The 25924-nt window shown below is 40.4% G+C and overlaps 1 protein-coding gene across 6 annotated transcripts; it reads right to left on the bottom strand.

Annotated features, from left to right (window-relative positions):
- Positions 1-1395: 1395 nt before the first annotated feature.
- Positions 1396-25917, bottom strand: GGPS1 (geranylgeranyl diphosphate synthase 1). 6 transcript variants are annotated; one of them, XM_027750543.2, is made up of 4 exons: positions 25804-25917; positions 20189-20293; positions 11405-11475; positions 1396-6530 (listed from the first exon to the last, which is right to left on the bottom strand). In XM_027750543.2, exons 2-4 carry the CDS (start codon positions 20253-20255, stop codon positions 5769-5771), a joined length of 900 nt encoding a protein of 299 aa, XP_027606344.1. In that variant the 5' UTR covers positions 20256-20293; positions 25804-25917; the 3' UTR covers positions 1396-5768. The 6 variants fall into 6 exon arrangements, with proteins under 6 accessions (XP_027606344.1, XP_027606334.1, XP_027606340.1 ...); XM_027750533.2 differs by having other exon boundaries at positions 20189-20281; XM_027750539.2 differs by lacking the exon at positions 25804-25917 and adding an exon at positions 6775-6847 and having other exon boundaries at positions 20189-20269.
- Between the last annotated feature and the right edge of the window lie 7 nt (positions 25918-25924).

The raw sequence follows: 25924 nt of genomic DNA, 5'->3' as shown, positions 1-25924 counted from the left end.
TTTCTGACTCATCCACTGTTCCTGAGGACAAAGCTGAGAGCTGCCTCACTTTGTGCTGTTATCAAACAGCTATAGTTCATCCTCTGCACTTGACAAGGAACAGGATAGTCCCAAAGCCAATGAAACAACTAGACCAATTTAACATTTTCACCTTGTTACCTAGAATCATAACTTCTGCATTTTATAAGCACCTAAGTAGAAATGGATTTACCTTCTAGATTTATTGAACATACATGTTGGTTGGTGTAAAATACAAAAGATAAGGTTTATAGCATAGTTTTTATATTTCTGGGAAAAGCAATGACAATTCCTCCTTATGGCTTTTACTTTGACTCGCACATTCCATCCCACCCCCAAAAAGAAGAAAACAGTTAGCTACAGATCCTTCAGTTAAGGCCATAGAAAAACTGCTGGAGTTAGTTCCATGCTTTATGTACTAACTCTGCAATTAACAGAAATTCTATTTTTAAAGAACTTTTCCTTGCCAACCCTTTTTTCTCCCGTCCAATTTGTTCATAGAGGTTTGGTGTCAGCCTGGTTTTAATAACTTCAGTCAGTGAAAAGTTATGCCTCCCTCAGCTAGCAGAAGTTCACCGCAGAGTAACATAGTAGATTGCAAGAGAACAGGCCAGTTTTTATGTATTTCAAAATACATTAAAAAAATGTACGCATTTGCCATTTTTCCTTTTTTACAGACTTCAGTAATTACTGAGTGATTAAGTAACTTCACACTATATGCTTTAGAAATATCAACTGAAACATTATGAAGAGAGTGAAAATTACCTACCGTGGTCAAGAGATGATGCAACTCCTTACTGTCAGCACATAATTAATATACCAACAGAGTGGAGAGTATTTTCATGGAGTTCAAAAGCAGAAAGTTATCCATGATTTCCCTTCACAGAGTTAGTCTTCTACACAAATTCACATCAGGTTTTGTAGTGCTTTCCCTGGAAGTGTCACGTTAGGTCTTCTTTAAGTATCCCCCATAGTTCTTTATGCTGTACTAAACCCGCATGATCAGAAAATACTTTTTGAATGAGTTTATGGAGAACTCACTTGTTTCACAGAGTAGAGAGATGAAGAAAACTATCAGGATTAATGTGGTTTAACCTGAATCTTTATTATTAAGTTTTGCAGATAATATGCTTGAATTGAATTAATGAATCATGGATTACTCCTAGCCACACCTCACAAGGTGCCTTCTAAAGTAATTTTAAAAAATGCCACAGAAACTGAACACTGATGCTCACCTATGGTAAAGGTTATTCAGGAAGGATGTTAATGTGAGGTAGCAAACAAGTCAAATAAGACACATGGCAGATTATGTTTCCCTGACTTCAAGAACAGAAAAGTTATTAAGAGAAATAAAAATACAACAATGAAACAATGTACTCTGTTTAATCTGTAGCTTTAATCAAAACCTTTACATGATATAGCCAAATTAAATAAATAACTATCAGAATAAATAATTTTTAACTTGAATATCTCTCATAGTCTATTTGGAAAGCAAGAAGGGAAGCTCAAAGAAACCAACCACACTCTTTTGCCTTTTCTAACAAAGTCAAGTAAATGCTGTAAAATGAGGTGAAATTACATGAGGCAGCCTCGGGAGACTAAAATGGGTTTTCTTATTCTCTCAAATACTTTCCCTGGCCTCTGTCTACCTGCCAGCTCTGACATTCATCAGACTCTTGCTGAGTGGGATAATTCATTAACCCAGACAAAAATTAACTTCTCTTCCCCAGGGCTAGGGAGTTAACTTTTTTCATAAAAAGACCTAACAGGCATTAGCACCAAAGCAAAATAGGTCTTGAAAGCAAACAGGTAGGAGAGCGAAAGTAGCTCAAGCTACACGGGACAAAAATAATTTATGGCAATATAAAATGTTACAGGCTTTAGCTTCCTAGAAAAAAAAAAGTTTCGGGCATTTCAGGATTGTAGAAAATCTTTGATTACTTTTGTGAAGGCATATGATGAACCAAGATTTACTGCTGCAAAAGCAGACCCAGACTATTTTGTTTGACCAGGATGAAAAATGAGTTTGATGGTATTATGTATGCTGTGGTATTAGCAGAGAATAGAAATATAACTGAAAGAAGAATTACAGCGAAAGTACTGAGCAAATAATAAAAAGAATATAGTAAATATCAAACCTGAAATGTAAAACAATTAAGACAGGTCAAAGAAGAGTAAAAGATGCTCTTGCACATGAATAAAATCCTGGCCCAATTCAGTGATAAAGTCATATTGAAGTTCAAACCCCACAAATCCCATGTTTTTATAGCATGCTGGCATTTTAACAGTAATTGAGGAAAGCACTCATTAATACAGGAAAACTCCATAGCACATGCAGGCAAATTAGCAAAATTAACTTAGTTGAAACATAGAGAAGTGGCAACAGTTTCTTTCCCACTGCTATTAACATTTTCAGGCTGTTTGTATCAACAACTGGCTGATACATACAAAGTTGCTCTTAGTAACTGAGTACTGAGTACAGTCCGAGTTCAGAGAGGAGAAAGACAAGCTATGTCCTCAGGAAGGTCTTGAAATAATGCCATTTTCATTGTAATTGATGGGGAGAACATCAGCCTTTGAAAAAGCAAAGCCAGATGTCCCATCCAATGGCTGGCTACTCAAAGACAGGTGACAGCATTCATTTACGTCCAAGCAAGCACACAATAAAACAGACTGAGGTAGGGGGAAATGTTGCAGACTAATGAGTATTTGCATTTCTCTTTATATGCACCGCAAGAGCCAAACCCCAAGAAATGCCATGATAACCTGACCAAAACCGAACTTGTTAGCAATGGTACAAAGATAATAAGGGGAACAATTCTGGCTCAAAGCAACTAACATTGAAACCAGCATCCTCTTTGTTTCCCCATGGCAAAATTTCTCTACTTGCAACTCAGGTTTCTGTTCCGCAGCAATGCATACCTTGTGAAGATCAGGAAAAAACCCCACTTCCTGTGTTGTGGGAGGTATAGCAACAGTGAGTGGCACTCGTACAACTAAACTAATTCTGCAGCCACAAGAACTCCCATGCTGCTTTAAAGAAGTGATTTTCCTAATATTGCTTAACCTCAGCAGCCTGAATCAGCGGGAACATTGGAGAATATTGATGAGAACGCACAATCGCATCTTACGGCATCAAATATAAAATCTACCTTGACTAAGGAACATCATCACTACTGACATTTAATACGTAAGAGATGTTCTACCAGCTTAACAGATGAAGGGGAAACATCCCAGTCTCTTCCAATACATCTTCCTGAATACATCAAGAAAAACCCTCACAATCCTGTTTATCTTAACCAAGTGAAGAACAACAGCTCTGCTTCTGGGTCTTTTCAGATATACCTTCAGGGTATGCTTTGAATACTGGTATCAAAAGCCTTGAAGGCAGAAGTGTAAGACAGAGCTGTATGGTTTCTTTGTACCCTGGGAAAAGAAAGCTGGACCAACTTTTCCCTTCTTACCCATTTGTAGTTTAAATGGCCTGCAGCTGGAAAACATCAATGTACTTACTCCTACATTAATGAAGGTACACTCTACAAGATATGGTATTAGACTAAATACTGGGGTGAATTCCTAGAATGAACCGAACCAAAAGAGCAATGACATAGCAGAAGTCTCAGATGGTAAAGAAGTTTTATACAAAAAATAAGAAAGGCTACCTCATTATGAAAGTTTGATTACACAAAACTGTTTACATTCAGCAATTGAACAGACACAAAATAGCACTAAGTACACTTCGCACTGTGTTGCAGTTACAATATCCTAATAGACAGAAGGATACCTTTCACAGTAAGACTAGGAGATTCTCCTGACAACAGTAGTCTTTTCACTGCTCTCCCCTATTCAACATCAGCTGCAACAGTGCTTAGAAACTCCCAAGACATGGCACAAAATAAACGTAGCTTGCTGCAGATAGTATTTTCTCATAACACATTAAAAATTTAAAGGCTTCTAAGCACTGCAAGTTATGAAAAAGGAATTACAATTCTCTTTCATTAACATTAAAAATACCTTTCACCAACTTGAAGCTATTCAGTCCTGGCAACCAGGTCCATTCAGTGAAAAGGCTATTATTCTATGCCTAATCAGTCAAAGATTCTTCCCCAGCATGCAGATAAAAGGGATAAGCTGTCATCCGTAACTACATAATATCTCTGACTGAAAGCAGTCATTCTGAATTTTGTTTGATCACTTTCAGAAGAATATTAAGGCTGCCCAGGGAAGACATTACAGCAACCTTCTTCAGTTAGTTTTCTCAGTGGGTTGAGATCATGGCCCTCCCTGCTTTCCAGGTACAGTAAATGAACACCTGCATAAAATTATCCTTTAGCCTTTCAAAGCCAAGTAACTCTGGCCATTTCAGAGTACGCTTGAGCTAACACCACAGCTTATAGCACCAGTCCTACCTTTGATCCAAACCGTTACCTTCCTACCCCAAAGCAAAGCTTTATATAGCTGTGAAGACAAAGGGAATTGAACCTGATTAAAGCCAGCCCAGCCAAGAAAAAACCCCAAACATCTCTGCTTACACTTTCTTCACTTTTTTCTTTATATACATTTATTTATATATAGAGAGGTGAGCAGTCACTTATCAGTCCTACCCCTCAATCTTACTTTCAGTCCCAGTTCTATTTTGGTTTGTCTATAGTTTTAAAGCTTTATTTAAACAATTAACAAAACTGAAGTGGTAGTGTAGCTCGTAGAACAAGATACTGTACTCTGCTATAGCAAAAAATTACAGATCTTGTATCTTTGGAGAGATCTATAACATGCCTCCAGACAGCAATTCAGAACAGGAATGAAATATGAATTATGAATAAATTCTTGGAGAAGCACCTCAATTATAAGCAATTATTAAAGAGACCTGCACCAATTACAGAGTCCTAAAGTTACCTGATGTGAAGCCCTTTCCACTTGTAGTAGCAACTTACTGTGTTGCTATTTACAGTTACACGTATGGGCTCTAATGCATAGATTTAAGTTCCTGGCTACAAAATGTTTGACAGTTTCAAAATCTAAAACCAGGTGATCAAAACTATTCACTGAAAAGCCGGAATCAGCTGTGAATTTTCACTTTGCTGATGTGATGGACTTTTATCTCTAGGGTACTTCAAAATCTTTACAAAGTCACAATTTCAGACTAAACATGTCTTATTTGCATATAAAATGCTATCTTTCATAATTCACATTTCCCTGAAAATATCCCTAGAAGCTGGCTAGGATATTCACCTTAGAACTTAGTAAGCTGATCCATCTGATCTTCACAAGTCTAACTTAGAAACACCATACAACGATTTTATATCCATTGGTTGCAACTATCTTCTTCTGTTATTTAACATACATTTTCGTTTACCAGAGCATCGTTTGAAAATGCACAATACACATATGTCAATATAATTTAAACACAGAATTTCAACCAGAAGCCTATGATAGCCTGGTTAGAGACACAAGAGTTTTAGGCATGAAATAATGCCTATGATTGTGTAAACACGATCACATTTAGATTCAAAACTTGTTTCAGTTCTAGTACATCTGCTTTAACAAAGCTGACTGTAAGCAGTTACAGTTAAGACCTTAGAGATAATAGGGTATATATTTCAATACTCAGTGACAAGTTGTTTTTAACAGTAATTTCTGCTAACATAGCTACAAGAGAAATTTTTACATGAGACTGATTATCACATCTCTCAGTCTGGTTATCTTTCCATTTTAAAAAGAGTTTTCACCCACACCCAGAAGTTACATTTTTAATTTTCAGTTTCTTTGAACATTTTGCTCAGCTGTTCAACTAGTGTTACAAGCTCAGGGTTTCCCCCAAGTGATTCAATTTGTTTATAGGCTTCAGATTCAAGCTCTTTCAATGTATTCCGAGTGTACTCAAAGGAACCAACATTTTCAAGGTAATGCACACAGTATTTTTTTATATCTATGTTCTCTGTCCTTTGACGTAAAATGTTTTGCACCTGAGTACTTTCAGGTCTTGACCAAATTGCATGAATGGTTGGGAATGAGAACTTGCCCTCAGTTAAGTCTTCACAAAAACTCTTGTTCTCACTATATTCTTTGGAGTGCAAGTTGGCATAATCATCTCTTATTTGGAAGAAGAGACCAAGTGTGTTAAGGAGTGGCTTTAAGTCTTTTTTATAATTTGAGAACAGCTGCATGAGGCCTACAGCTAATCCGAAGAGACCACCTGTCTTTTGCAGTACCATAGCTTTATATTCAGCCTCCGTAGGACAGGTGTAAGTATCCCTCCAGTAAATATCCAAGCCTTGACCTTTATGGAGTTCCAAAAGTTGGCGGGTAAAAACTTTAACAGCATCTGGATGATCGAGGGTTAAAACCTTCTCTAAGCCAAGAAAATACACATAATTAGCACAGTTGATTACAGATGGAATTCCATAGATACTGTGTGCCACTGGAAAGCCCCGTCGAAGCTTTGAGTTATCTTCAATATCATCCACAAGTAGGCTTGCATTGTGCAACATCTCTGTCACTTCAATGATAACCTATTATAAGAAGAGAAAATTATTAAGTCTGACATTGTAATTTAATACCCTGTTTTGCAAGACCTTATTTAAAATTGATAATGTTTTAAAGAAATATATTCTCTATCCCTGAGGTTCCCCTTTAGACCACTTGCTTTTACTATTAGTACAGATTTATGATTCTCTTCATCAGCCAGTTTGCTCTAAGTCCTAGATCATGTGGTCTGTCTTTTGTATACTGTTTTCAAATTCAAAGTGAACTTACTCCCTGAAGTGCTTCCATTTGCATGCCTCTCTTCATTGTTGCTACAGTTCTAAAACAGCCATTGTCTAGAAGTCTGTTAGTAGAAACATGATTAGGGGAAAAGAAAATAAACAGTGTTTTCAAACATTTAGATTCACTAACCTCAAATCTCCCCAGGTCAGTTCTTGAGAGCGTCAGGTATCATCCATTATCCCATTTGTCTCATAAACCTTGTTTTGATAAGCAGAGAGAGTTCATCTTTCTTTTCCCACACTTTGTGTGGTTATCTTCAGTATTGAGCTCTTAAAGGACAGACTATTCTCTCTGAAACATCATTTGGAAAATTCTTGGCAGAAAGACAACAGCTACGATATCTTTTGGGAAGCTTCCTACACACTTACTACTTGTTACTAGGTAGACAATATCATACACCACCTGACGTGTGCAATAAATTCTTCAGAACATCAGGTTTGTAGCTGACTAGAAGTGAACCTTAACATCTCAACAAAAAATGAAGAGTCTTAACACTATACACCGTTTTTATTGCACAGCTGTTATGCAGTCAACAGGTATATTCAGCACCTGCTTAAATAGAAATAAATTTAAGCATATAAAACTGCATACTGTATAAACTCACTGCAAAACACATCTGATTAAGATATGATTTTAAAGCTAATGAACCAATTACACTTGCTAGCTACAAACATTGCACTCAGTCAACATTCATCAAAACAACTGCTAAAAAATGCTAAGGCCACCATAAAATAGTAGCAAGTACCTAGTATGGTCCTATTTGGTGAGTCCTGTAGGACAAAACAATAAGGACTTTGCTGTAAGCATTTTTTTGGGCAGCAAGCCACCTGATGTTCAGTGACCAATGTCCTAAAGACTAAAACCTAAACCCCAGGAATTTAATTGCTTTACCAAGATATGACTGCCAGAACAACATACTTAACCCTCACGACTCACCGACCAGCAAGAAGTAAGCCCTACTTGGACCTGTAAAGATACATTGTTGACCACTGACTTAAAAATCAAAGGATAGAGCACTTATTGAAGGCAATTCCATATACCTATTTGTTTGAATATTCTTTTGGTCCACTATCTCATTCTCAGTATTATCAGGAAACGTTCTATGTGTTTTATGAATTCCTTGGATAAGCTTATTCCAGCGTTTCTCTTGCGAACCTATTTCATATCACTGTCAGTTTCCAGATCCCTTGCAGCTTCTATACATTTTTACTCCTGGAAAAGCTGGTAGCCCATGGCTTGGACAAGTGTACCCTCTCCTGGATTAGGAGCTGGCTGGAGGGTCGGGCCCAGAGAGTGCTGGTGAATGGAGCTGCATCCAGCTGGCAGCCGGTCACCAGTGGTGTTCCCCAGGGGTCTGTGTTGGGTCCAGTCCTGTTTAATATCTTTATTGATGATTTAGATGAGGGGATTGAGTCCATCATCAGCAAATTTGCTGATGACACCAAACTGGGAGGGAGTGTCGACCTGCTGGAAGGCAGGAGGGCTCTGCAGAGGGATCTGGATAGACTTGAGAGATGGGCTGATTCCAATGGGATGAAGTTCAATAAAGCCAAGTGCCGGGTCCTGCACTTTGGCCACAACAACCCCCTGCAGCGCTACAGGCTGGGCACAGAGTGGCTGGAAAGCAGCCAGGCAGAAAGGGACCTGGGGGTACTAATTGACAGGAAGCTCAACATGAGCCAACAGTGTGCCCAGGTGGCCAAGAAGGCCAATGGGATCTTGTCCTGTATCAAAAATAGCGTGGCCAGCAGGAGCAGGGAAGTGATCCTTCCCCTGTACTCTGCGTTGGTGAGGCCACACCTTGAGTATTGTGTTCAGTTCTGGGCCCCTCAGTTCAGAAAGGATATTGAGGTGCTGGAGCGGGTCCAGAGAAGAGCAACAAGGCTGGTGAAGGGACTGGAGCATAAGTCCTATGGGGAGAGGCTGAGGGAGCTGGGGTTGTTTAGCCTGGAGAAGAGGAGGCTCAGAGGTGACCTCATCACCGTCTATAACTACCTGAAGGGAAGTTCTAGCCAGGTGGGGGTTGGTCTCTTCTCTCAGGCACTCAGCAATAGGACAAGGGGGCACGGGCTTAAGCTCCGCCAGGGGAAATTTAAGTTGGATATCAGGAGAAAATTCTTTACAGAGAGAGTAATCAGGCATTGGAATGGGCTGCCCAGAGAGGTGGTGGATTCAACATCCCTGGAGATTTTTAAACGCAGATTGGACGTGGCACTGAGTGCCATGATCTAGTAAATGGACTGGATTTGGACCAAGGGTTGGACTCGATGATCTCGGAGGTCTTTTCCAACCCAATCGATTCTATGATTCTATGATTTAAGATTTAATGGAAACGGTGCTTCATGACTGTGTTTGAATCAAGTTATCTAGTGAACTTAAGACAGTGTCAAAAATGCTTCAAAGGCGAAAGTAAGGAGTGAAATAGCTCATATAGCAGAAAAAGCTTATTTTATAAGACATCAGGAAGCAGCTCAAGAAAATGAAAAGACTGCTCTTCATAATGGCATCTGAAGACCCAGTACAGTGTTGTTTTCTTACAGTCTAAACTATCTAATCAGTACCTGCTGCACTATTAGTTCAACACACAGATTTCTTCAACTCCTTATCTGCAATAGTTCTAAAATTTGGTTGACCCTGAACTAGGCCATTTCAGTACTTCTTTAGGAGAAAGTTCCTCTGACAAACCCAGTGTTCTCTAATTCAACAAGCTGGAGTCTCTCAGTGCAGCACCAGATTGCTACAAGAAATTCAGTGAGTGGTGGGGGTGAAGAGACCACCTGGCTGGGGAAAAAAGTGAAATGGTGGCAGTCAATAGTAAAATAAACTGCCGAGGAACAGTAGCCTCAGCTGTATCATCTGAATAAACTACATAAAGACAAATAATCTAAAAGAAAAAAAAAAAAGTCCCAGAATATATGCCAGAATTCAGATTTCTAATAAAAGAAATACAAATAGCTGGAAGGGAAGCAGGCTGTTAGACACGGGACATCTTAAGAAGATTATGAGAGATGTCAAAAAGATGACCGGAGGTGGTCCTCCAGATCTCAACCATCATTAGTTATCAAAATTAGTACAAGAATGCACGAAAGCTGTAATAAATGGGTCAGGATGCAGATTAAGAGATGACAGGGCCTTGGTTTTGTCCTCAAAGGCCCTGAAGAATAAAAATACTAAGTTCCATCACAAACAACTTAAGTGGTAAAGGAAACATGAAAGCATTGGTTTGCTTCATAAAGATAATCAAAACAAGTGGTCCAACTTCTCAAAAACAGTTACGTGAGCATCAGTTTAAACTAACAGAACTGGTAACTTCTGCTCATACAGAGGCACTGCAGCTTTAGTTTACTGTATCACTAAGCAAAAATGGACCACACCGTCATGGGTGCTCAGCACAAGGGCAAGAGGCAATCGTCAGACTGTAACATAAAAAAATCCTAGTTGAACAGAATGGAAGGGTTTGTTATAACGGATGGAGTTCAGCATGAGAAGACTCACCCTGGGAATGTGAAGAAACTACATCAGATTTTCAAACTCAACGAGGCTCACAGAAGCCTAAAGTAGATACAGAGCAAGCCCTGCTTTAAGAAGAGGGTTGTCCTAGGTAAATTCCAGAGGCTCCTTTCAATTTGAATTCTGATCTATGATATTAGACTAAATCAACACATACAATACACAGGTTGCTATGTTTTATTTGGATATATATCTGAGCACAAAGGGTAAGACGTGTCTAGCTGAAAGACAGAATAAATCTGGCTAAAGAGTTATACAGACAGATTGAAAAATAGAAGAATTGCTAGATTATGAATGCAGACTCTTAAACCACTTTGCTACTTGAGGGCTATGAAGTGTCACCCTTAAGGCACTCTATAAACGACTACTTCACAAACTCTAAAGGTACTTCTGCCAACCATTAATGACATTAACAAGGGACCAGCTGGGTAAGGGTCAAAAACCACAACTGATTATTTTAATTCCTTACATTGTCTTGGACACAGAATATTTTGCATTCTCTATATGCAGTTTAGCAAAACTGCAGTCTAACCTAACACAAAGGATAACTTTTCATTTTGCAAGCCACAGTGTTTAAATACACAACCATGCAGCTCGCACCATTTGCCCAACAGAAAAGCAAAAGGGAACAAGAATTCCTAGTTTAATGCTTCTCATTAGAAAGTAAGGACTGGAGACTGTATGATATACCCCTCACAGTTTTGGGTTTGTAAAGTTGATTTAACTGCTGTCTTTGATATTCTCGAATCAAAATCTTAAGATTTTATTTTCAACCACTACATTTACAAGATAACCGTCCAGCTTCTTTCATAAGTCATTAAAAACCTCAGTGTTAGTAACTGAGTTAAGTGGGTAACAGTGATACCTGCTTATCTACAACTTCAAAGACTGAACAGACTTAGAAAGAAGTAAATATCATGCAAGTGATTTCTTTAGTGTTGCATCATACTAAAAGCCTTGTACTAGAGTTGTTTTCCTGAAAGCCTACTTTATACTCAGAAAATAGTGCATTTAAGACTTCTTACAATTTACGCTAACTACTAGAATCATCTGTTATCAGTAATCTTGGAAGAAAAATAACAACCTTTTAAAAATAATTAGCCAGTACCTGTATTTTATCTTCCGGAACATTCAGCCAGTGATTAAAGGCCTGTGACAGTTTGGTTCTCACTTGCTTACCTACAATAAAAATATTATAGGCATTTATAAAAATCACAAAGTTCATTATTAGGGACAGTTTGTCTTAACAACTAGAGCTGACTTGAGACCCGATTAAAAAAACCAGATCAGTGTGATGACCCAAAAGTGGAAAATATATCACTGCATAGCTTGTTTCTTCATTGTATAAACATCAATTAGCAGCAGTTTCAGTTTTAAACATTTCACAGTAATATGCAAGGCACATATTTACAGGTTACTATATTTAGTTTTGACAGTGAGGGATCCTGAGTATGTTGGTAACCTGTACAGATCAGCTTGCTACTTCTGAAAGTAAGCCCTAGTTTCTAAGGAATGTTCAAGATTAAAATCTTTCAAGTATGATTCATTATTAGTGAAAGTATGGGTATTTGTTGAATATGTACATCTCTCAATTTTTAGTTTTTTCTCCCGTAGTATTCCTCACTTGCTACTGTAAATTCATAAAACAGGAAACTGACATTTCATATACTTACTAAATAACTCTAAACGAAAATCTGGACAGAACATTCCAAACAGAATGGAACTTTCCAAGAATTCAGATATTTATCTTATACTCAAGAAATCTGCCTACAAATAATAGGATTTGGTCTGCTTTGGTTAAATCTACTTTGTTGGAGTCAGGCAGTCACCCTGTTTCATAGGAATGAAAGACAACACCAAATGTCCAAGTTTAGTGTCAAAATAAGCAGTATTGTTTGATCGAGATGCAATTTACATGACAGAGTTAATTTCAAAAGAAGTTAAACTCTATGCCTATAAATTGTTGATACCAGTTTTATTTAATAATTAGTTAGTATTCAGGTACAAATATTTATTCAGTGCCTACTGTTGTTCAATATAAAATGAAGTCTTCCCCCTACCCACACCGAGACAATTCTGCTCTGAACTTTGAGAAGCTCAGCTATGTACCAAATCTTCGAACACCTTAAGACAGGTTTAGAAAAACAGCACTGCATACGTAGCTCACATAAGGAAGGCCTTTCGAAAAAGCTTTAAATAAACTTCAAAGCAGTGCAACATAGACAGTGGGTTCCATATTACTTGTCTCAATATCTACTGAGACATTATGATTCTGCAGTATTTGTCCTGCTGTTGATAATTCCATCTTGCCCATAGCACCAAAAAAGTGTCAACATTTGAATCTCTCCCTAAGGCTTCTCTACTGCTGTGTGACCAGCACATATAGAACAGAATAATAAAAATGGGTAAATTCACTTGCAGTGATATACCCTGGAGAAACCAGACTGAGAATTTTTCATCTTCTAATTAAGTCACCACCAGGTAAGCAATAGCTTTGTGGGTTGGGCTCTGTAGCAAGGGTGATAACCTTCTTCCCTGGATCAGAGGTCTGAAATTTTTGTCTCCATTCTCAATGATTTCCAGTGCTTTCTGTCACCACTATCTTTTGGTTTTCACTAGAAGAGATTAACAAAATGGTCCTTTTTCCTCCCCCAGTAGCTTTCTCCTCTGGTTCTGTCCAGCGTGAAAGAGCATTCTTAGCTAGACATACACAGTCATTGGCCTGTTTTCTCCATTGTTGTTTTCTGTGCTCAGTTTTAAACACTAATAGCTTCCTGAAGAAGAGAGAGATTGTTTTGTCTCCCCTTGAAAATAACTGTTACAAACATCTGCTAAACTGTAGGGCTTGCCAGTTAAGTACTAACAAATATTTCACTACATCCATAAAGAAAACCACTTAGAGATAATATCACATTAAGGAAGTATACCTTATCTATAACTGTTTATTCACTTCTAAATTACATTGATACAGACAACACTTAATTCTGTTTTTCTGAATGTGTCTCCTAGAAAATATGCTTACAGAATGCTGGATGTTCAGCAACGAGCATTATTTTATCATGAGGAACTTGACTACTAGCACACACTTCAAATGGATTAGTAACATGCACAACGGATTTTGCCACTTCAGTTCCTTAGCACAGAGAGCATTTGAATTGTTAGACTCGTCTATCTCGACTAACATGGTTTCCTAGACACTGACTATTCAAGGAAAAAATACCGTGTAGTGAAGCAATTCATCTTTCCTTTTATAGGTGCAGATTTGCTTGTCTTCTAAAGGAACATTATTGCTACAAAAATGCCATTTTATCTTGTTCTGAAGTCAATCTCACCTGGCCTATGTGATAGTACAGCAATTTTCTGTATGCACATTTTATGCCTGCAGCCATGCTACAATGGCAAAAGACCAAACCTCTCTAATGCTGGTCTCTAAAGCCTAGATGCAGAAGACTATTCCTTGCCACACCACTCCTCTCCCCAAACTAGACAACAATACAGAACACTAAGACAAAATTAAAATGAGCACTGCCAGAATTATCTAGTTTCTTCACTGTCATTTGTCACTGCTCTGTTAATTATTCTAAGCAGGCTACTGTAAAATTGAAAAATAGAGGTCTAACATCCAAAATTAGAAGCTCTACCTACTGCATAGAGATATAATAATAGATGTTACTGCATCAAGCTTTTATCAAAGGTATGTTAAATGCATTTGGTTTAATCTGCCTAAGATTATTACCCAATATTACCCAAATTGAACAGCAACTATGAAAAGCTTTCCTCCTTAGTAATGCTGTGTAGAAAAGGTGAGGGAAAAAAAAAAGAATATAAGAGATTCATTCTGATGAAATTCCTTCTACAGATAAGAATGTTAAAGCTTTATCCTTAAAACAAATATCAAGTCAGATTAAAGGTGTACTGAGGACATTCCCTCCACCTCTTCAGATGAGATGCCTCTCATCTAAAGAAAAACAAAAAGAAAAAAAAATAATCAGCCAACTCACTCTCTTTCTCTCCACAATTGTTCTTGTGACAGGGAAGATCCAAAACCCACAGACTTCCAGCTCTGGACAGACTCCTGGTTAGTATTTTTTCACTCTCGCTGCATTAAAGTAACAATAAATTACACCCTTAAGGCAGCACCCCACTTACAGAGAGGGTACATAAAAAGGCTAGAACAGCATGGGAAAGAGCAGAGGGACTGTTAACCTACCCTCCATTACAGCCTCACTAAGCTAATTCAACTCATTAGCCCAGCAGAGAACTCTGCTTTTTGCTAGGTTAGCTTTCCGCCAGCTTAACGTACTGAGTCAGCTTATGCAGTGGATCTACCAAAGTCAGTACAGGGTGAGCAGCAGATGTTGAGGACCAGAGAAAGGAGCATTGCCCTTCTGGAGGAAGCAAGCCACTATACTACCTCCGCTATATTGTACACTGGCATGTTTAGCTGCGTCCTTTGATGGATTAAAACTAAATGGATGAAGTCCCCAAGCGACCTCCCCAAGCAGCTACAAAGAACACTGCAACTAGCATAAAAAAACTGCAGAAGAAAAGCAGAGAGAGCAGGCATATACACTTTTAACCTGGGCAGCCACTTGTGACAAATTAGGGTCACTGACAGAATTCTCTAGCTTAACTTCCCCGTTCATAATAGGGTAAACCCATCCACAGTTGTGATCCTGATTTTTGTCTTGTTCCTTCTCACAATCCCGAATGCCTCTATCCCATGGTCACTACAGCTAAGGTTGCCTCCAGTCTTCATGTCCTAACCAATTCTTCCTTGTTTTAAGTGTGAAGTCCAGCATAACGCCTTCTTTAATCAGCTCCTTGATCACCTGTGGTAGCAAGAGGTCATCAATGCATTACAGAAACCTTCCGGATTGCCTGTGTCCTGCTGTGTTGCTTCTTCTACCAGACAGTGAGGTAACTGAAGTCTCATAAGAATCAGGGCATGTAAATATGAAGCATCTTACAGTTGTTTGAAGGTCTCATCTGCTTCTTCCTGCTCAGGGGGTCTATTGTAAAGACTCACTATAGTGTCACCCTTATTGATCTGCCCTCCAGTCTTAACTCATAAGCTCTCAACAGGCTCATCTGACTGAAAGTACAACTCCATGCAATTCAGCTGCTTTTTCACATAAAAGGCAACTCCCACTCCTTGCTATCCTAGGCTGTCTTCCTAGGCAGTCCACATCCATCCATTGCAGCGCTTCAGCTGTGTGAGCTATCACAAATCAGATACTCCAATAAAATTACTGCCAACCTCTAACCTCTCCTGTGTATTCCCAATAACGTATGCATTTGTGTAGAGGCACTTCAGAGAGGCATCCAATCTTGCAGATTCCTCAGAAAAAGTCAGAGCTTCCCCTATCATGTTGTTCTGTTCGTACTTGTTGGAGTGCTGGGATGGTCTGCTTTCAGCTCTGAGATTCCAAGGTGTCTCTTGTTCAAATCAGCCTGTACCCTTTGTCCACAACTTCACTAATTCCTTACTTGACTGTGTAGTCAGTTTCTTTTACTGTCATTTCTAGTTTAGTCCCTTCTCACACCTTGCTCAGTCTGTTAGCAGAGACACTTGTACCCTGACATGGGTAGGTGGATGCTACCTCCTCGTGGTAGTCCTTGCTCTACAAAGGGAGTCTCATGGCCATAAGATGCAAAGCTCTGCTATCAACATGAGCTGTGCAACTAACTAGTTGTTGACAGGCAGTATCTTTTTATTCCTCTAGACAGTGAGGGGAAGGGGAAGGGAAGAGGATCATGGAGAAAAGCCATGTGGCTTCCTGTGCCCTTGGTTCTCATTCCAAAAGCCACACAGACTTGCTTGATAAGCTTCAAGCACCCCCTTGCTATTATCCATTACTGCTCCATCAGAAGAACTGCAAGGTTAAGTATTTTAAGGGTGAAACACCTTGGCAGTCTGTCCATAAGATCAGAGGTACCCCAAACCAGCAAACCTCCCTAATACACAACCACATGTGGAAGCCTCCATCCCCTGCAGGAGTCAGTGCCTTCGCTACTCTCACTTGCTGCTGCCCGAGGTGCTGCTCTGATGCTTAGCTGTATAAAATCATAGAATCATTTAGGTTGTAAAAGATCTATACACAACTTCCAACCATGTGTCTTCTTACAGTGCACTGAACCTATTTGGCAATTGCACATCTGCTCAAGGAACAGGAATCTTTCTCCTGGTGCCAGAAGCCATCAGTTCCCCAGTTCCCAGCCTTCACCACTGTGGGAGTATCCATCTCCCAGCCTGATACGCACAGACTATTCCTGCCCCTCCTTCAATATACCCGGACATTTCAGACTCCTGAATATGTAGTGTCTTGTAATTTTTGTTATCTCTGATGCTGTGCAAGCCTGCTGACCCCCTTCCACTGCTCCTTTGCTTGGTGACACACTTTTTCTACCACTACATACCTTTTAGAGGCAGGGATATCACTTGTTTCTGGCCAATGGGTGCCCCCAGGCACTCCTGCAGCTCAGAATCTAGAGAGCTGCAGCCTCCATGAGGAACTTGGCCCAAGCTGAGGCCTCTGATGCGACAAGTGCAGTTGTGCCAGTGGTAGGGATCATGCCCTGTGGTGCTTAACTCCTCCACCAACCTGGTCAAGTTCAACAACCCAGCACAAAAAGCTGAACAACAAAAGCCAGTCCTGATTGTTTAGCTTGCTGAACAAGCCCAGGAAAGACTGCAGCTAATACTACAGGGATATGAAAGGGAAGATGCAGTCATGAAAGGGATCAGAATTTACCCCTTTCAACAGCAAGCTGTTGACCATATCAGTTTTATGGCAAATGAAGTTCCATATACTCCTTAGTGCTGCACAACCAGCTACTGCTGTTAACTCAGACAGGCAGAAATAAAAGATTCACCGTGAGTATGAATCAGGCCATTTTTGAGACAAACCACAATGGAATTTGTGAAAGTCAATCCTGCACTTTATGAGACTAAATACTAGATTAATAAGTAGAACATTGCTAAAAACTAGTATGGCAATGTTCTCCTACAGTGAGATGTTACAAGAAAAGTTACTATTTCAGAATTCTTCTCCCAGGCAATAATTTCTGCTAGAGAAGGAATAAACATTAATTACCATACTAGCAGTTAAAAATAGCAATATAGTAAAAATACTTTAATCCTAGTAGCTTCCCTATCCTAGTGCTGTTGAAAGTCAAAGAAATATACAAGCTTACTTTATGTATCACCCCAAACCATTACCATTAAAAGTCTTATTTCTGTAATGGGAATACAACTCCTTGTACTGAGGGGTTAATCCTTAGCAGTTACAAAAATTTGTGTTCTTACACCACAGACAACATTAGCAGGCACCTTCCCTCCCCTCCTCCCAACCTTAATACTGTTACAAAATCCCTCCTCATGTAAACAAAGTTTGATATGTATCTAAATTCACTTACTCATAGGTTACTAAACTGCTTGGAGAGTTTGTTTAACTAGTCTTACAAGATAAGCAACTGGACTGTGGCTGTAAGCATACATATTTGACACTTAGCCAAGCTTCCTGCAAAAGCCCCTCAGAGCTCAGATCCAACAAACTGATCCAACACAGAAACAGCTCCTTGTCCCTAACCTTTTGCCAGCTCACTAACAAGACGAGATTAACCAGGCAAGTTTTTAACAGGTTAGGTGGTTGGTACCACCTAATTTGATTCACAAGCTGAGAACTAGCACAAGTTAAGCAGCAGAGTACTTTCAGAAGCATAGAGGATAGAACGAAACTGTCTCTTTCAGCAAGAGCTTCTTAGATTAGCTCAGGCATTTCATTTGGGTTCCACCCTATTTATAAACATCACCTATACGCCCCTTTTTTCCCTGCTTATCAAGCTTTAGTGCTCATACTAACTCCAAGGTTCACACATATAGCTTGGTCCTACTGATTCATACTTGGCACAGCTGATTTGAGGCAATGCCAGTGTTTCAAAAACAGTAAACACCAGCTATATGATTGTGAACCCTCACTGCTTCCACTGTTACTCAATACAAACTTTCCACAGGTACATCACTTTCATCTCCCTAGTTTAAGAGGAGTCGTCTCTTTTGAGTCACACCTCCATTACTGCATAGAGAAAAGTGTTTCTTGTTTCTCACCTTCTCTGAATTAAGTAGAAGTCACCATGGTAAAGTGGACTATCAGATTTATGATTCTTTATCAGGACAGGATATAAAACACCTGCGCTGTCTGCAAGTGTAATATTACATAAACCACCAGTATAGAGTGATTAGGGCTGAACTCACCAAGTAGAGGAATTTAGCCACAGGACTCAGACTGGGAAGGCTAAATGTATATCCTAGATGCATCATTTAAAGTGATAGCTCTTCAGTTAGCTTTTAGTCAATCACTTTTGCCTAAAGAAGCTTTTTTGGGCACTTTGTGCCTCTTGTATAAGCTGAGCCTTTTTTCTTTATCTACAATAGCTCTAAAAATAACTAGCAGCTAAAGATGGAAAGGTGTCACAACATACCTTGGTTAATGAGATAATCTAACCAAACAAAAAGTACATTTAAAGATGGTGTTGGAGGAAAGTCAATTTCTTCAGGACCACGTCTGAGAAAGCTCTCTGGAATATCACAAACCCTTTCTCAAGACAGTTCTCTAGAAAGACCACCACCCAGTTCAACACAGGCAAAGGAACACATGTGAGGAAATGGGAAATGAACTTTCTGGCATTAAAAAGGCATGCAACTGCCAAATACTTTCCTTTTCTTAGTTTTAACTCAGTGCTAACTGCCAAGTCAAATGAAATCACTAATGTAAGCAAGAAGACCCTGGATATTTGCAGAGATTAATAATGAATTTCATTATACACAGGTATAATGAATTAGGACCCACAGGGCTCACCCTGCTGATATACAGGTCTTGCTGCAGATGTGCAAAAGCCACTCAGCACGGTGCCTGTGATTTATAGTGCTACTTGTCCAGGCAGAAGGTCTTCTACCCTGGTCAGATATAATTTTGATCAGGATTATTTTCCTTAATATTTACCCATATTTTGTATCTTCCTTAACTCCACCAGCATGCAGTATAAACTGGACAGAAGGCAACCAGGTAATTATGCAATAGTCTCAATGACAAAGTTATTCTGCCAGTAATTTTACAAAATTAGTCACTTTGATAGCTTGTATGGTCTGCATTACACTTTAGGTGTACAAGTAAAAGTCACAGCAAACAATCTGATTTTTTAGTCAAAGAGACTTCCAAGAGGCATAAGATATTGTTTGCTATCAAACTGCCTCCTGAATTCTGCTACATAAGTACGATTCAAGACTAAAAAGTTCACGTGAATGTATTGCTAGTAACCTGATACTACACAAGGACTGGTCGCACCTCTCACAAGTGAAGCAATCCATGGACAGCTGAAAATGGCCATAAGAACCCAGCTCTATGCATACCAGGGAGAATAAGTTACACAAGAGAAACAGGCTAATACAGAAAAAAAAACCCCACCAACAAAAAAAGAACCTCCAACCATATAAAAAAACTTTAAAGAAAAACCTCCAAGCAAAATCCACAACCCACTGAGTTCAGTACAGCAAGCAGATAAAGAACAAAACACTGAGTTTAAGAATACAGTCACGTCTTCAGTACTTTCCCTTACCAGTTTTTAAAGTACCAAGTCAGCTATTCTGAATGGAGAACAGAGCAACTGAAATACTACTTACACTAGAAACAGACTCAAGAGCTACTGTACCAATCTCACCAAAAGGGTGGTTCTACAGGAGGAGGAACAAATACTGGAAAGCATTACTTTTTATTACTCTTAAATTCACAAATCAAGAACGGATAAACTTCTTGGCTTATATTTCCCAAGACAAAAGTTGCTATAAAACCAATTTTGATATTTGCAAACAACACACTACAAAGAAACTTGCCTGGTAGTTGAAGTAAATACTGGTATGGCTCTAGGATTCTTTTAGATGTTTCATCCATCCCATCCATTTCTTTATTTCGTAAGAGGTAGTTCACTGTTAAAGAAACTGTTATTAACATTATTTAGATAAAAAATTAGGGAAGTAAACAACAGATGCATATAATTAAAAAGCCAGGTGACTTCCAGGTTAGGTAAAAATACTCCCTTTTTGCACATCACACCTTCAGTTAATACTACCTTCAGTAATAGAAACATGCATATGTATTAAATACAGTTTTCTTTAATTATTCATGAATAGTTTAAACCAACTCCTAAGACTTAGTTCACTCCTTTATATGTATTAGAGGGCTTAGCTGATAAAGTATTTCAAACATTACTATTCATAACAATGAAGCTCCAGTTCAAGTCTTTAAACACACTTGCAGAAAACCACACATACAAACTCATATAAAGACACATACAAAACCTCATATGTCTAATCTGATTATTAGATCTCCCTAAATGCTTTCCCCACACAAAAGTGGAGATGTCTAAGAGCAGAAAATACACCTCAGACCAAGGCAAACTAAAGAACACTACCTTCGGTCTTCTGATAGAATTCCTCAGTCTTGTCTTAGAAGCCAGAACAGAAATATACCGTTCTCTTACCACCATTTAAGCATACAGACAGCTTTACACACTTTCCCATATACTATAGAGTAACAGACTCTTATGATAAATATTTCAGGATTTACAGCCTACAGAGCTCAACCATTGTCTATTGATTAAATTTCATTTCACATACTTTTAGTCATCTCTATCTGCATTTTTTTTAGACTGTTTTCTGTAATAGATTTTCTGTCCTTTCACCTCTAGCCTTCCTTGCTGCACTGCAGATGCAGCAGCTCAAAACAATTCTTCTCATGTAACTTTAAGACAGGAACTGCAGCAGTAACGAAGTCTCATACTACTTCAGCATCATTTCCCAGTTACTTTGCTACTATCCTGTGAAGGACTTAGTTTTTTCCCCCTGGAGCAACTGAATAGTTATGTAAATTATTCTCCCGATTTTGGCTAAAACACAGCCAATTTTCCTCCTAGTAGCAGGTGAAGTGCTGTGTTTTGGACTTGGCCTGAGAACACAGTTGATAAGACACTAATGTTTTGACTCTTGCTAAGTAGTGCTCACCCTAAGTGAAGGACTTTTCAGTTTCCCATGCTCTGCTAGGCAGCAGGTGCACAAGAAGCTGGCAGGCAGCACGGCCAGTACAGCTGACCCAAGCTGGCCAAAGGGATATTCCATACCATAGAATGTCATGCCAAGTATATAAACTGGGGACACTTGGCCAGGAGCCACTGATGGTTTTATTCCTCTCATTATTATAATTTACTTTATTTAAATTATTAAACTGTTATCTCAACCCTGGGTTTTACCTTTTTTTCTGACTTTCCTCCCTATCCCATCAGGGTGGTGGGGAGTGAGCGAACAGCTGCACAGAAATTAGTTGTGGCTGGGTTAAATCACAACAAGTGCCCATGAAAATAACTATTTTAAAGTGACATTTAGAAGTATGAACTGATGCATTTTTAATGCAGGTACGCTAAGGGGAATGGTTAATGTGAACGGAAACTATGTTCCACACTTGCTCAAAATAATCCAGCAATATTTTCTCATCAAAACCTCAGAAGATCGGCATCATGATCACTCCTTCCTCTTAAGCTACCTGGACAAAGCACTATTCCTCAACATTCATGATAGCTTTCAGTACAGCTCAGTCAGTTCCTATCTACTCCCATTCCCACCCTCCACACCCATAAGCATTTGTAGCAGTCCATACTTGGGGAATTGATCTCCATTAATAACTTTTTCCCAAGCTTAGGTTTGGATCAATTCTTCTACTTGCTTCACTACATATGTTCATCAAATGTATTGGCACTTCAGGGGCAAGACAGGCTATTTAAGCAAACATAGTTGCCAACAAAATGCTCATAAGACTACACCTTCTGGGACACCTTTGCATAGTTACTAGGCAGTGATGCCACTTATAAGCAGTACAGCCTTTCCATCTTATCCACGGTCAGGCCATGCAGTAAACTAAATCAGATTCGACATCCTTGACTCCTGTCCTAGTTAGGACAACTGAGACCAGTTCATCATGGTATGGGTGTAACCAAAACTGTGTATTCTATAGCCTTCCATGCCATTTCCCAGAAACTGTTGTCAACAGACTATTTGCACCCTCTGCCCATAGAGCCTGACTCCTCAGGCTATAAACTAGGTGTTAAGAGGCCTGTGAGATAGGGGGATGCTCTTGTCCTCACACCCTTTGTGGAACTCCCCACCCTGAGGGAAGCACTGAACATTCCTGCCTGAACTGGAGGATATATAATCTTGGAGTCTCGGAACATTTTTTAACCACTCTGTGGGATCCAGAGGGAGACTGCAGCTCATCGCTCTCAACCAGACTTAGACCACCACTGGACTGCAATCACCACTTTTGACCAGACTGCAACCGCTCTCCCACCAGCAAGTTCTTCCCCTCTCCCCTTACTTTGGACCAAGCGGGGCCCAAGGAACACCACTTTGTTCATGCCCCAGGGTGCTGGGTTATACATTTGGATTTTGTGGGTTAAGACCAATTGTTTGTTTGTATGATTGTACTTACTGTATTATTTTAGTAAATTGTTATTCTGATTTATAATCTCTCCTTTGAGTTGAGTTCATTTCCCCTGCTGGTTACCTCTAAACCAGCACAACTCCCTATTTTGCTATCAGCTTGTTGGTGTAACTGAAGGGACAGGAACTGCTTTTAACCAGCACTGCCACTGAGAGTCAGCTGTCAAACTGTACCCTTACATATAAAGGATAAGTCTCAAAGGACTTCAGTGAGGAAGCAAAATCAAAAAGACTATCAGAATCCACCACCAGATGTTTTAAGCAGAAAGAACCCGTAGAGATGGATATAAAGACATACTAACAACTCCCCTGTGACTATTATTTGTCAAAAAGCCACACAGATGGTGATAGAATTAAGTGCCTTGCTATCAAACTGGACTGGGAAGAGATGTTAGGACTGGAAGTGCTCTCTTATAAAAGTTTATGCTCAGAAGTACATATTAAACTTCTTCCTCCTCCCTCGGGGAATTAGGTCTCTTGCCTGCCTGTAGGACACCAAGATAATATTCAGAATCCCCAACTAACTTGAAATTCACTAGTATTATACAGCATCAACCTAAATATTTGCCTATTTCTTCACAAAACTAGTAGGAGTCCACGCAAAATATGGCTTGGCAGCAGAAAATTAGTCAGGCACTTCTGCCAAAAGTGCAAAGATTTTTACTTTTTTTTTTTTAAATTAGCTCTAATGAACTAAGAGTGGATGGTAACTTAGCTTCAATCACTATTGTTAAACTTCTCTACATTGCTATGCTACCATGAAATGAAGTCTTAGGTAATCTCTGCCAAGGAAAAACAGTCTGTATTCATCAGACAGCTACATGTCTAACACACCCACTGAAACAGTGAGAAGAACAGTGAGCAGAACCTCCCCCAAACTTATTCGAAGAAAGGGACACTTGATAAAGAAACACGTACATGAAATTTGTTACAAAGGCCTGTAAGCAAAAATACATGATACGAGACTTGCAGTCTCTTTGCACAAAGTTATTACACGTGACACAATTGGGAATTACTTGATATTAAGGTTTTTCTGCAGAGGTGACTAACTGATTTGTTACAGAAGTTACACTGTTGCAGAGAGACTTCTCAGTGAAGACATTTAGAGAGATCTCAGTTACCATCAACCAATAAAAGTGCCAGGAGTTAAACAATAAGTGAAAGGGAACACAAAGCCCTTTGCTGGTGAAAGTGCAAGAGTCAATTACCTGTATGCTTATTAATAGGATTAAAGCATTTAAGGCCATTTTACCTTTCAAACCAGTGCACAGACTTCCTGCATTTCAATTCACATGCATGACTAAGTTATTCTTCCAGTTACTTCTCAGTATCCCCACATGAGAACACAGAACAGAACAGCAGAGAGCCCACACAACTGTCTTTTGAACTGCAACAAGCTGTCTCTCTAATGATCTCTTTGAAAGCACACACAACACTAGAATAAGACAGTGACATGGGCTTCCATAATTTGGAACTACTCCAAAGCTATACCTGAAGGTGTGATCTGGGTCTAGGAGCTTTCTAGAGAGGATGAAGGCAGTATTAATTCTAGGTTACATGTAAAGAAAAAACTTCCCTTTGGAACTTTGCAAAACAGCTTCTCATTCTATCCCTCGCATTTAATTCTGCAGAATATTCTCCCCCTCCTCCCAGGTAGGGATACGTAATCACTGAAATAGTCCAGGTCAAATATACAGATAGTATTTTAAAAAGTATCATCATCACACTGGCTCCAGTCACAGCACAGTTACACAGGAAATAAAAGACAATCGCCAAAGAAGCAGAGACCTGCAGTGCAAAAGGAACCATCTAGAAAGTTCTTAAATCGGCTCCATCACAGAACTTAGCGCACCAAGACACGAAACCAGTGGGGGGGAAAAAAGCCCAAATGGGGATAGGGGGTGGGAGTGAGAAGGTCTGTTTCAGAAGGAATACACAGAAACATAGCGAATGTGTATTGTTACAGAAAGACTACCAAAAGTCTTAATGCAAATGTAACCTGGACACTAGTCCATGTTCTCATTCTAACTAGCAGAGCCCCATTTACAACCCTTCCTAGGCTAACACCGAACAACACCCCGCAGCCAACCTGAGGGTGGGCAACTTCCCACAGGTGGAAGGGCCGTCAGACACTTTCCCAGAAGATGCAGCCGAGTAAACAAGCAGCTTTCCATGGCCGCAATTCCAACACTAACGATAGAAGGGCATGAACATAGCGTTGCTGGGATCGTGCTTCCGTTTTAACGGGATTTCCAGGTATAATCGAGCACGAAGGCTTCAGAAGCCGTACAACAACAGCCAGGCCGCCCAAGTCCCCGCAGGCAGAGGGAAGGCTGCGGGCTGACCCGAGGACAGAAAGTGAGTCGGCAGAACCCGTGACCGCTGCTGGAGCGCTGCGCTACGCGGTTAAAACTCACATTTCACGGAAGCTGCCTGCAGCGGCCAAACTGCCGCCCAGAACACCACAGCTAGACCGAAGGAAATAATTTTTTTTTTTTTTTCGGAGTTCAACATGACGGACGCAGCCTCTCCAGCCGCCTCCAAAGCTCAAGGGAGGCAGCCCCGGCTCTCCAGCGCCATTTTAGAAGCGGTGAGACCGAGAGCCGAGGACGCCCCGCTCTCCCTGTCCGCCCCCATTTTCTGCGCGGCGCTGTCGGGCTCGGCCGCCGGGGAGGGCCGGGAAGCGCCGCCCGCCCGGCGCAGCTACGGCCCCGGAGCTCTCCGTCAGCCGCTCCGCCCGCCCCGCCGACGGCCGGCACCGCCCAGCTCTACCGGCGGCCCCCCTTCGCCGGGCCCCTTCCCGGGCAGCATGCCAGCCCCTCCTGGGCGGGGCAGGGCGGCCACGGCTCCTGCTCCCCCCGCAGCCGGGCTCGGACCGGCCCCTCCGAGCCAGGCGTCCCCCCTCCCCCCCCCCGCGTCCCCCACCAGCCACGGCCGGCTCACGGGGCAGGCAGCCTCACCTCGCCGCCTCCTCCCGAACAGCCTCCGCTCCGGGAGCGGCGGCGCTGGCGGCGGCAGAGCCCGGGGCCGGAGCGCCGCCCCCTTCCTTCCTTCCGCCCCACCGGGCGCCACCTTCCCCTC

The sequence above is a fragment of the Pipra filicauda genome, unplaced genomic scaffold (assembly GCF_003945595.2).
Source record: "Pipra filicauda isolate LSUMZ 115617 unplaced genomic scaffold, ASM394559v2 scaffold16_size7369187_pilon, whole genome shotgun sequence".
NCBI classification, from domain to species: Eukaryota; Metazoa; Chordata; class Aves; order Passeriformes; family Pipridae; genus Pipra; species Pipra filicauda.
The sequence above is the reverse complement of the archived record's forward strand: the minus strand, read 5'-3'. Positions and strand labels throughout refer to the sequence as shown.